The sequence below is a fragment of the Cervus elaphus genome, chromosome 10 (genome assembly GCF_910594005.1).
Source record: "Cervus elaphus chromosome 10, mCerEla1.1, whole genome shotgun sequence".
Lineage (NCBI taxonomy): Eukaryota > Metazoa > Chordata > Mammalia > Artiodactyla > Cervidae > Cervus > Cervus elaphus.
The window spans coordinates 48123871-48136850 of record NC_057824.1 but is presented as its reverse complement, the minus strand read 5'-3'; the positions used below and the strand labels follow the sequence as shown (position 1 = coordinate 48136850).

Below are 12980 nucleotides of genomic sequence, written 5' to 3'. Positions count from 1 at the left end.
AGGGACAGAGAAAGGATCCAGCGGTTCCCACGACGGGAACTCTGAGGGGCAGACAGAGCCTCAGAGGTCACAGATCCCCCTGCACTGTCCACTAGGAGCTCAGACTGGCAGAATGTTCCCTGCTGTGGGCACCATTTGCCCATGAAGTGCCCTTCTGAGAATTCCTTCCTACCAGCCTCCTGCCTGCCTGCTGGGTTCCTGGGTCTACCTACTAGGCCGTCCCTGCCTTTCCCAACTGAGAAACCATCTCCAGGAGCTTCCAAGTGGAGCTGAGAACACAAGACAGAGATTTCTCATCTTCTACTTGGACAGGATTGTACAGTCCTGAACAAGGGGCAGAACTACGAGGCAGGAGAGCAAGGCATGCAAAGCCTCCCTCCAGCTCCCCAAGGGGGACCCTCTGAGCATGCACAGTACAAGGGGCTTAAGATGCATTCAGAGCCTGGGGACCCCACTGCCAGCGCCCACTGTGGGGCACGTCGAGTCCCGTTTCCGAGCTTTACTTTCTCTCTAAGATGAGGATCATCCCCCAAGGCCCCCAGGGTGGCTGCCAGGATCATTGCACAGTGCGATCCAAACGCCCGCTGTGTCCCAGGTCCCAGTGGAACGAGGCGGTTCTGGAGAGCCGCGGGGCCCTTACCAAATCCTGACCACCACAGCCCTATCAGAGCAAAGGGAAACTTCTGCAACTGCCCCGGCCAACCCAGTAATCTTACAAGGGGAAAAGAGAGACGGAAAGAGAGAACAGAGCTGAGCTGAGGGCTCACAGCGAGTGAGTCAGGAGTCAGATCCCACTGTAGTTCAGGACCTCAATCCCACAAGTTTACAGAGCCTGACTGATAGCAGGAGGGAGCAGCATGCAACTTTCAGAGGCTGGGAGAACAGTAGCGACCAGAACAGAGTAGATGGAAGAAATGAGAGCCGTTTTCCTAGGCTGGGTAAGTGCGGGGCAAAGACCCCCGAGGCCTCGCCACACCGAAGCTGCAACAGAGGGCTGCTCGTAATCACTGCCCTGAGTCAGCAGAGAACTAAACTGGCTGGCACACCCGCTATTAAACAACGTGTGCGTGACACATTTTGGAAAGTCTTCCATCCAACATCATTAAAACACAAGTTTTGGTGCTTAAAGGGATAAACTTCAGCTACCAGGAAATTTACTTAAACCCAGCGGCTCAGTGACAAATCACGTATCGTCCCGATGGATTACTTACTCAGAGAAAGGCTCCTGGGGCACAAGGCGAATCCGTCAGCCGAGGTTTTACCCGGATTGAGCAAGAAGGGATTTGAAACTACATGGGTTCCAAAAAAAGAACCCACAGGGGCTCCGCAAACTTTCATTTCGCTCATTCACAGGTCCTTCCCAGGGGCTACCAGTAAACGTTACTGGTTCCCAGGTTTCCCCAGTCCGTGGCGCTGCCCACCCCATCGCCTTCTCCTCCTCACACCTGGTGACCTCACCTGACGCTGCCGACGTTCACTTGGCCTGGAGAAACTACACCATGGCCGCGAGAGAACCGAGGTGCCAAGTGTTTTCAAGTCCTCCCAGCCCGGCTGGGTGAAGAGGTCAGGGATTAATTAGACCCCCTCTGGCTCTACAACAGCCGTCAGAGACACTGACTGCAGAGGGCCACACACCAAGTCAGACGTGGGAAGACCGACCCCTGCCTGTGCAAGACGCCCCTCCCTGCTCCTAGAGAGCACCTCCAGGAGGTGCAGCTGAGCCCCCCGTCAGGAGGCAGGCCCCTCTGACCCTGCCTCACCTGCCAGAGCCGACCGGACTGGCCCAGTTCCCACCTGGTTTACAAGGCAGGGCGACAAGGCAAGCAGCAACACGCACGACCAAGCAGCAGACGTGAGGCTATCCAGCCCCACCGCCTCCCCTTCTGCAACCTGCCTGGACGGGGCCCTCAGGCTGGGGAGGGGAAACTCCAGAGAAATCTCAGGGGAGACCAATGGGAGCCCCATGCCAGAAGAAAGCAACAAGGCCCAAGTGGTCACCTGGCTCCTCCCAGAATCCCAGCTTTAGAACCTTCAAGAAACCTGCCTCAGTTAATGCGTCAGAACGCAAGCCCCAGGAGGCTGGGCAAAGCTGACCAAGTCGTAAAAGCGGCTTCACCCTTACTGATAACCCTTCTGGGCTGGCAGATGTGACGTGTTTTTCTCTAAAACAGACTAACCCACGTACTGGAAGGGGCCTCGCAGGGCACCGGGAGGGACTGGGTTGGCACAGAGCCCAGCGTGCTCATGTCTCTGGGGAAGGCCCAAGTCTTACCCTTGCTTCCAATTCCCAGAAAGATCTCAGATCCACGAGCCCCAGCTTCAGAAAGGAAAAGACGTGCAGGAAGACGCCAGGACCCAGTGGGCCCAGCCTCTCCTCTGCGCCAGCGGCCTCTGCACACACCCACCAGGACACCCTGTCTTCCTCTCACTCCATCTTTCAGATGGCTTCCAGAGCTCCACGTGCCCCACGCAGCCCGCAAAGGCCTGGGTTTGAGCCCAGCTCTGCCACGTCCTGGCTGTGCTGCTAATCCCGCCAGCCTCAACATGCTCCCCTGGAATCTGGGGACACCACCCACTACAGGCCACTGGGAGGATCCGGGAAAACCAAGCCTGGTTGTAATGGGTGCTCAGTGAGTGAAGCCGTCATTGTCTTATTGAAGCCAGACAGGTCCTCCGGAGAACACTAGAGGCCCCAGAAGCTGCCAAGGAGGTCTCAGCCATACTAGGAAGCTTCAGCCCTCCTCGTGGTCAGGAGGGCTGGGATGGTCTGGGTGAGCAAGGTGGAACCAAGATGCCGACTTTCTGGGAAACAGGGCAGCCACAGGTTCCCACGTCCAGTCACCGCCCGCCCAGGTCACCCTCTCTCAGAAAAGAAAAATCTGCCCCCATCCCGGCCATCACTACGAATCCTCAAAACGTTCTGCAGGCCCGACTCTCAATAACGATCAACACCGAGGCCCCTGGTCAGGAACAGGTGTCAGCACCCCGGAAGCATCCACCACTGGCCACTCCAGGGTTTTCCCACTTTAAAGTGTCACCTAACTTAGATGGGGCCTATCTTATCACTTTCCCAGGGTGCCCGAGGGACAGCACAGCGGTCAGCCCACACCACCTGCTGCCACCCCCACCTGCTCAGCATTTTGCTCTTTCCTCAACCAACTGTTAAACACCAAAACTGGGCTCCAGCCTTCCCCTGGACGAGGCCATGGGCTTAGGGAGAGGACTGAACCTTCCATGTCTGTGATTTCAGGGCCGGGCACATAGCGGGAGTCAGTGAAACGTCCTCACGTACCCAGCTATGGACACACACGCACAGCCAAAGAACCTTTAACTGCGCAGAGAGCCCGATTCTCCTGAGGAAATGAACGGATCACTGGTTTTTAACCCACGTGGCAACTACCAGCACTCGTGTGTCAGAGGTCACGGAGGCTCACTGGGACACAAGGCTGTGGATGGCCATGGTCCCTTGGCACCACGTGACGCATGCAAAGGAGATGACGAAGTAGTGGGGACCGCCAAGGAGGCAGGTGCCGGGTCTGCAAGGCACTGGGGAAGCCTTCCCAGCTAAACAAAGGCGGAAACCCAAGGCCCTGACAAGGCACGCGGCTGTACACAACAGCCGTTGGAAACACAAGCTACCTGGCTGTGCTGGTGGCGGACAGTCCTGAGGACTGGTGCTGCGATGCCAGGTGGGAGAGGCTGGAGCGGTAGAGGGGCGGGTTCCCCAGGGAGGACGGCGCCCCGGCCCAGGGGTTGGTGGTGTTCAGCCTGGGCGCCGACCTGGCCCCGGAGAGGGAGGGCTTGTTGTACGGAGCAAAGGCCTGGTGGGTCCCCCAAACAATGGCGGTCCTGTGGGGGGGCTGGGGGACGGGGTAGGCAGGGAGGCTGGTCATGGAGTGGCGGTAGCGGCCTGACACGGGGCCGGTGGTACCACCGCTGAGGCACTGATGGCAAGAGCAGGCCACCCCCGCGTGGCCCGGCGGAGCAATGATGGTGGTCACCGGGTACGGGGGCCCCGCCTGGCGCCGCACGCTCCGGCAGAAGTTGGAAGTCTTGTTGGTCTGCGTGTGGGTGGCGTAGTTGATGGTGTAGTTGTACCCCAGGGGCGCCAAGTCCACGAGCTGGTTGCCCCGGGCCACCTGCTGCTCCAGGTAGTCGCAGACGCTGGCCTCGTAGGCCGTCCAGGAGTTGTCGTCACCCAGCCACTCCCAGACGACGCCCCGGCCGGGGGCCGAGTGCTGCGGGAACAGGTGTCTCCGCACGGCCCGCATGGTGCCTGTGTTAAATGGAAGGATGCATGTAAACAGCTCATCTGCCGGCCCCTCACCGCCCTCAAACCAAGGGAGTTTAAAATTCTTTTTTTCCCTTACAACCAACATAAGATAATGTGGTCACAGTATATACACATGGGTCATGCTGCTGTTTGACCTAAAGGCTGACACTAATGACTCTCTCCAAATTTGGGATGAAAGGTAGAGTGCGCTCTGTGCAGAGAAACTGTGGACCCAACGGACGAAGTGGCAGAGGGGAACTGGCCTTTCTCAGCTGGACTAGGGGACTGGGTCAAAGATCAGCTGTGGCTCAGACTTGATGAGGCTTCTCAAAATATTCCTAATGATGAAACCTGTGTGGGCTTACCGAAGGAACCAAAACAAAAACGCCTGAAGGAGATGAAATCATCCACAATCCAACCACTGAGCGGAAAGCACACTTCATATACTGCAATATATTCCGACCCATCCAGTCGTTTAAGCACATATGTTTAGCTGCAGCTGACAATCATAATGAAAACCTTTCCCATTTCCATATACTACGCAGTAAGAGGGATTGGGGGCAGGAGGAGAAGGGGACGACAGAGGATGAGATGGTTGGATGGCATCACTTCTCGATGCACATAAGTTTGAGTAAACTCCGGGAGTTGGTGATGGACAGGGAGGCCTGGCATGCTGCGATTCATAGGGTCGCAAAGAGTCGGACATGACTGAGTGACTGAACTGAACTGAACTGATGCCGTAAGTAGTTTTTAGGTGTCTAAGACTCTGTGAAACTCATTAACTTTTTTTGTTATATATATATATATTTTTTTTTTTTTTTGGCCCCATGGCATGTGGGATCTTAGTTCCCCAACCAGGGATGAAACCTGTGACCCCTGGCAAAGTAGAAGCGCAGAGTCTTAACCACTGTACGGCCAGAGAAGTCCCAGAAACTCATTAACTTTTACAGACTTCTCTTACATGGATGTACCTGGATTCCCTTGGACTTCTCAGGTAGCAACTATTAGGAAACATCTGTGGTTAGTTTATATGAATAAACCAAATCGCATGATTAAGGAAAGGAGAAAGGAAAAAATCAATTTGGGCCATGCTTCTAACAGCACTGGCCAAAAGATGATCACTGCGATTACCCTCTATCTGGTCTCTTGACCTCAGCAGCCAGAGCAATACACTTAACCCCCAAATCAGATGATGTCACTCTTCTGCCCAAGCCCTCCAGGGCCTCCTCCTTTCAGAAGAAAAACTGAAGTCCCTTCAAGGGACAGAAAAGCCCTGCACCAGCTGCCCCTCCCCTGGTCTGTGCCTGGTCCTTCCTGGTGACCAGGCCACGCGAGCTCAAACTTCAGAATAACCTCTCCCTACACTTTACACACCCTCATAAACACTCACTGACCCAACCATACATGGGTCATGCGTTATTTATCTTGCTCGCTGCCTTTCTCGGTGACTGCAAATGTCATGAGGGCCGGGACTTTTATCTGCATCCGCTGCCTGGAAGCCTGAGTCCTCACACCCCCGAAGAGGCTGCTATGGGATCAGAGCTGGATTCTTCAGGCTGGGCACCAGTGCATTTGGGGCTGACAGTTTCTTGCTGTGGGGCCGGTCCTGTACACTGTAGGATGTTTACTTTGTAGCATCCCAGGCCTCTATCCACTAGATGCCGGTAGCACCCACCCCACAGTCCTGACAGTCAAAAATGTCCCCACACGTTGCCCAATGTACCAGGAGACAGTCACCCTCGGCTGAGAACCACTGATCTGGAGGGACAGGGCATAGCTCCGGGAAGAAGCTGGTGGCCCCATTCTCGGTAACACTGGTCAAGGCTGCTGCTGCTCAGTCACTCAGCCGTGTCCAACTCTTGGCGACCCCATGGACTGTAGCCCGCCAGGCTCCTCTGTTCATAGAACTCTCCACGCACGCAAGGACACTGGAGTGGGTTGCCATGCCCTCCTCCCGGGGATCTTCCCGACCCAGGGATCACACCCAGGTCTCCTGCACTGCAGATGGATTCCTTACCACTGAGCCACCGGGGAAGCCCACACTATTGATAGGCACATACAAAAGAAACCTGAGTGCACAGGAGAGTGAAGTAACCGGCCCGGGTGCCACAACTGTCCTTCAGGAGCCAGAACTCACCACCAGGCCCTCTTCACTAGCACGGCGTGCCACCCCCGTGCTGGCTGGCCTGCTTGCCTGCTGCTCACGAGACCCTCGAATCTCTACAGGTGGAAGCAGGCAGTTCTGCTTTGGGAGACAAGGGGAAGGGGCTGGGACGGCCTCCGCGCTGTGTTTCAAGGCACCCTGTACCACGAAGTGGTACCTCACACAGTGTGGTACCTGCTATCCCTCAGCGTCTGCCTCCTGACCCTGTGTGTTTCAGAGGCAGGATGACGCCGAGAGTCAACTCTCTGACCCGAACACAGAGCACAATGCCCAGCCCGAAGGAGGCACCTAGACACACGCTAGAAGCAGGAAGGGTCTTACCAGTGTCCTGGCGGAACTGCGTCCAGCTGGGGAGGTCGATGATGTAAGGAGCCAGCGAGGGATCGGCTTGGCCTAAGGGGATGCTGTGGGCCAGGCTCCCCAGCCCGAAGCGCTGGCCCTTCTGCTGCACAAACTGCTGCTCGATGTAGCTGCAGACGGCGGCGCTGTAGGGGTGCCAGGTGCCCAGCCCGTCCTGCCACTCCCACACGGCCACTGCCACCGGGCTGGCATACACCTGAGCCAGGGAAGGGCTTGGCGCCATGGCCATCTTCCCCAGGACGCCCTGTCGTCTCCAACGGCTTCAGACCACGCTGGGCTGGAGTCTCGGGTTCATTGCCCAGTGCTGCCAGGAGACCTGCAAACAAGACAGACAAGCGGTTACCCACGCACACAGTGGCACTGCTGGAGTCGGTCTGGGTGCAGCGAAAAGGATCATGCTTTTCCAGTCACTTTCCCCCAATACCTTAAAAGCTTCGTGAACCAAATACCTCATCCTGGCTCCTTGCTCAGGCAGCCAGCAAGAATTCAGCGTCAATCAAGCAGCGCTCTTACCTCTACAAATGTCCAGGAAGACACAGTGACTGAATTCTGGGTGCTAACCATCAGCCCTGCTTCTGTCCTTTTACCAATACTTTCCCTCTGGCCCAGCTACTAAGTGTATCTTTTTACAGTGTATCTTCACGAGTCACCTCAAATCCTTCATGGACTGGCCATGAGGACCCTTTATACCTCTGTGAGGTATAAAGTGAGGAGACTGTGAGGATGCCAGTTTCCAAAGTAGGTTTGTAAGACACAAAATAATACCTGTGCTGTTACAGATTGGAAAAAACAGAACTGGGTCTCAGGAAGGACTCGGGGCTCAAGGGCAGCCCGGGGGTCAACGGCAGGGCAGGGACTCAAAGCTGGGGTGGCTCCTAGCCCCACCCAGGCCTCCAGGCCACCTTGGCCTCCCGCACCATTAACCACGGAGCATGGAGCCTGAGATGGACATTCAAATCCCCTGGATGCTGAGGTCCTCTCTCTCCAGCCTCTCTGAGCCCCACTCCCAGGGCCTGGGTCTCGCTGACCAGTGGCCAGTTCCAGAGACTTTATACCCATCTCCCAAGACCTTCCTCTCCCAGTCACCCCCGCCTAGTGGCATCATTCAGGGTGTTCCCAGGCCACCTGTCACATGAACTTCTCCTCCCCAGTACCATGGAACATATACAGGGGTGATGGCGGTCCCTCTCTTTCTGTCCCCCTCAGATGGCAGACACCCCACAAGTCAGCCTTGTCTACAGCCGCATCACCAGCCTCAGCACAGACCATGTCATGCAGCATGAGTTTGACAGGGATTAGCTCTGAGCACGGCTGAATTCAGGAGCAGATGACGATTCCAGCACCTGCAAGTGTCTGAAGGAGAGAGGGGGGCTGTGGACACAGTGCCCAGAGCACCAGCTCCGGGGGTGCGAGGGGAACCGGGCCGATGTTCAGTGACAAACACCAGAGGGACTTGTCTCAGTTAGGCGGAACAGACTGTCCAGGCGGTATTTCTCCCTTTATGGACAGGAAACCAAAGCTCCAAGAAGTCAAGGCATTACAGAAGGCCACACACACACACTGCTGAGTGACAGCACGAGCGCAAACCCAGGTCAACCCTAGCTCATGCGCTTTCTCTTAGCAGGGAAGGCTCGGTCTGGGCTCTGCTTTGAGCTCCACTTCCAGGCCCCGCTTAGCGGGGAGAGAAGGGGGCAAGAGGGGGAGGGAAGAGAAGCCTGCGTCTCAAGCCGTGAGCACCCTGAGCTGTGATGTCCATGGAGGGCCCTGGTGCCAAGAGGGTCCCAGTCACGGCACCTGCTCCAGTTCCCACACAACCCCCTTAAGCACAGGCATCGAATTTTGTTCTCACTTTGCAGACGAGGAAACTGAGGCCCTGGAAGTTTCAGTGACTTGCTAACATGGCCACTAATGAGGCCGGTGCCCTGGGCTTTCGCTGCTGTCCCTGAGACTGCACTCCAGCAGGGTTTCCGTAAGAAGGCTGAGACCGTCTGCCCCACGAGGAAGGCAGACCTGGAGCAGCACGTGAAAAGGAAGGGGCGTGGGCTCCGGCGTCCACACAGCGCTCAACTCGCTCTGTCTTCTGATGAAAGTGGCCAGGCGCTCCCAGCCTGACTTCACTTGGACACGGCCACGTCACCTTCGACTCTCAGTGCTCTCCTCGGGGACTCAGACCCGCGTCAGGCACGCAGCAGCCATCAGCAGACCTGGGCCTCCCTCCCTCTCCCTGCCCCCTCCATCCCACCCCTGCCTCCCCCCGAGTCTGGGGGAGGAGCGGTGGCCCAGGGCGGCTCCGTGCTACCTGAGAGCACAGGTGGTGAGTCAGGCCGAGATAACTCTGAGCACACCCGGGGGAGCCAGGCCCGCCCCTGAGCTGTAACCACTTCAACAAAAGCACGCCTCCCACCCTGGAGAACCAGGCCCGGGATGCCCTTGAGATGGCTGGAGGGTTTATTAGCTCAGCGCCTGCAATTAGAGGTCCCTGGAATGACATCCAGGTACAAATCACAGGACTGGTTTCGGGGCCAATTACTCCTGAGCCCAGACTTTCCCCCGGCACCTCCTGACAGGCATCACTCATCTCTCAGCCGGAGGGGGGAGCCTCCCAGTTACCAGCACACGTGGTACGCTCCAGCATGCCCACACATCCCCAGGTGAACCGACTTGGAGAACTCTGCCAAACAGCCTGAGAACTCCGCTTGAGAACTTCAGCTAGAGCTGCAGACTGCAGGCACACCACGGTCCAGGCTGCCAGGGTCCTGGAGACCCAGAGATGAGAAAGACCCGGCACACAGCCCCTCCGTGACTGGCCACTGTCCCCACTAATACCAAGGCCTCCACTTTTTGTCCAGCTGCATCAAATCCTAGCAAGTGCCAGAACATTCGGCACTGTTTCCCACCTCCCAGCCGTGGATCCTGCTGCCCGTGTCCGGATTCCCATCCTCTCCGCATCTGAGCCCCCAGCAAATGTGCCCATCTTTCCGGACTCAGCCAGAGCATCCCTTCCGAGCCCTCTGACCAGGCCCTCACCAGAAAGTGCTGACTCCACCCTCCTGTGCGTCCTCACTGCATATCCCGCTTATCCGAACCGGACTACATTTATTGGTTTCAGCATCTGTCCCCCCTCCCACACCCCCCACAACGGGAACTCCCAGAGGGCAGAGCTGAGGCTGACCCAACGCTGGAGCTGCAGTTCTTCAAACGCCTCAAATCCCAGAGGGGCTGAAACACACATGACAGGGGAGGAGCACCTTTCCCTCCAGAGGCCCGGGGCGAGGCCCAGAATGCCCACTGCTGTTCCCCCTCAAAGGCAGCAATTACGCACGCGCAGCAGCCAGTCAAGGCACCCATTCTCTGCTACAGCCTCAACCATCCTCAAGCCGCAGTTCAAAAACCTAATTTGTTTTGGCTCTTAATGATGGGGCTATTTAGGGTGTTCTTAATTATGAAAACTATTATTCTAATTGACCATGGGAAAAAAGCCTCAGTCTGGGGGCAACCTAAATACTTTATAATAATGGAATAAGGGGATTCTGAAGTAAATTATGGTACATCCCTGTGATGGAATGTGAGTCTTTAAAAGGCTCTCAGACCTAGCATAATTCTCAGGACAAATTAAAAACACACGCCGTGCTCTCAGGTAGGCAGGTGCGCCCCTTACTGAACGTCTACTACGAGGCAGGCACTCTGCCCAGCGCTCCTGTCGTCCTGCTCTCTCTACCCTCAATCGCCCCCAAAGGTAGAAATTATCCCCAAACTACACACGCAGGAACTGAGGCCAAAAGAAGTAAAAAGTTTATTCAAGGTCAGGTGGCTGGTCTGTGACACCATGAAGCCCAGGTTCTTTCTACCTTATATAAGCGAATTTTTAAAAGGCTGGAAGGAACAACTCTTGACACGTTACTGGGGGCAGTGGAGTTACGTACGGGACATACGTTCTTTATTTCTCTCTAGACTGGCAGATGTTCTACAAGATCATATTACTTATGATGGTCGGACCAAAATTATCTCTAAAAAATGTATCAACAACTTGACCACAAGAAAAACCATCCTGCCTTCCCTTGCATTCTTCCCTCAGATTTAGCCACAACCAACCCTTTCCCAGCCCCCGGCCCCAAGGCACAGCGGGACCTTGCTGTTCCACCAGAGAGGTGTTTGACACAAAAGAGTTACATGTGTCTGAGAGTCCTTCTATTCCCAGGGGATTTAGGAAAGCTTTAGAACAAGATCTGAGCTGACACAGGAATCCAGTGAAACTCATCCCGCCTAATTGTGGGCCTCCAAGTCGGGGAACCACACAAGTGGATCCCCTTACAGTTGAGGCCTCCAGGAAGAAGTCCCCGAGCGTGGTTTTAAACTGGTGCCCAGACTGAGGACCATCAATGTGCCAACACGTGAGGACCCATTTCCTCCCCCTTGAATCCCACTGAAATATGAAGCGGCCTGGCCCAAGCCTGAGCTGGGCAGTTCACCCCTAGGTTCACACACAATGATCCTGGGACAGTCACAGCCCCTCTCCCGGGCTCAACTGCTCAGGGGGTTGGATGGGTTTTCGAGCCTCTTAAACTGCAGAACCCTTTTCCAAATGTGATCGTACACCTCCCATCGATACGCAAAATGTAAAAATGTGGGGTGCTCTGCCACAGAGGGCACCCTCCATTTCCGACTCCAAGAGGCCCAGGAAGCTGCTATGCAGGACAGAGGCGTCTGAGGGGCACGGGCTGGAGACCAGTGAGACTGGGTGACCTTAAGCCCTATTTTCTAAGCTGCCTCTCTTTCGGGTGCTTTCCCAGAAGCACGGGCCTGCAACTCCACACCCCACCAGCTGACACGGTAAGCATGACCAGTAACCAGAGCATGACCTTGAAAGACCTGCTATGGGCAGCTGGCCACCCGAGAACTGTCAGAAAGCGTTCCCATGGACCTGGGAAAGTCAGATCCTGTGCAGAGATATATCAAAGAAATGTGCTACTTTGCTAGACGTGTTGTTTTTAACACAATAGAGTATTATTTTTCTGCCTCTCAAAGCCATAAAAATAACTTAATATCAATACACAGTCCAGCAAGAGTACAGTGAGAAGTCACACTGCTGGAAGGGATAAACCCCTTCCAGAAAACAGTCTGGTAATATGTATCAAGAGGTTTAAAAATGTTCACTCAGGGGACTTCCCTGGCGTCCAGTGGTTAAGACTCCATGCTTCCACTGCAGAGAGTGCGAATTCAATTCCTGATCAGGAAACTAAAATCCTGGATGCCCCATGGCAAGGCCAAACCAAAAGAAAAAAAAATATATATATATACTCACTTGCTTTGACCCAATCATTAAGAAATCTATCTAAGGAGATTAGAGGAAAATGTCAACATAAAGCTATTCCCAATAGCACTACTTTAACCTGGTAAAAGAGAAGCAGAGAGAAAACTCAGTAGCAATGTACCCAAGTGCTAACAGCCGCCTTTGAGTAGAGAAACTGCAGAAGACCTTTTGTTTAACTTCTGAACTTTCCCCATTTTTAAAAGTGGGAAAGTTTTACTTCTGTTATCAGAAACAAACCTCTACAACGCCCACAACTTTCAAAAGATCGTAAATAGGAACCAAACCCCCACCGCTGTAGCCTACCATCCTGATTTTAGACAGCCACTCCCATCCCAATGGGGTTTCATTAACAGGCCTGTCAAAGCACCATGGTGCCTCCTTGCCAAGAGACACACGCCCCACCCCTGAGTTACCAGAAAGTGCAAAAAACACACCATCCAAGGGCCTGGATTATTACAACAGGAGCACTACAAGGTAAGACTTTGGTTTAGACAAGAGATGGCTCCAGCAAGTGCCACTCAGACCTTACTGCGCTTCTGAGGGATGGAAGGACTAACACTTGAGTTGTCCCTTGCACACTGGGGCTGCAAGATAGGAAATGACAACTCCTGTCCTGGCTGGTGCCTGTCTGGGGCCTCCAAGGGCAGGTCAGAGCAGACTATCCCAATTTGGGTTCAGAAAGCCACACAGTATCCAGGGGGTGGGCCCTGGTGACCGACAGTTGCTCCATGGACAACCTCCTCTACCAGCACCAAGAACCGGCTGCCCCTTCTTTGGCCAGGAGCAAACTGACCACCCACAGGTCATCAGAGGGCTGAGCCCTGGTTCCCAGGCCTACCCTGAGGCCAGAATGTGGGAGCCGAGGAAGCAAT

The 12980-nt window shown here is 55.1% G+C and overlaps 1 protein-coding gene across 2 annotated transcripts in view; it reads right to left on the bottom strand.

Moving 5' to 3' along the window:
• DTX2 (deltex E3 ubiquitin ligase 2) overlaps window positions 1-12980 on the bottom strand; it is a 33581-nt gene that overhangs the window by 14750 nt on the left and 5851 nt on the right. For both annotated transcript variants that reach the window (XM_043915032.1, XM_043915033.1), the window contains exons 2-3: window positions 6759-7113; window positions 3640-4276 (exon numbers count right to left, since the gene is read on the bottom strand). In XM_043915032.1, coding sequence (XP_043770967.1) covers window positions 3640-4276; window positions 6759-7026 — 905 coding nt within the window. In that variant the 5' untranslated portion in view covers window positions 7027-7113. The remainder of the gene's footprint in view (window positions 1-3639; window positions 4277-6758; window positions 7114-12980) is intronic.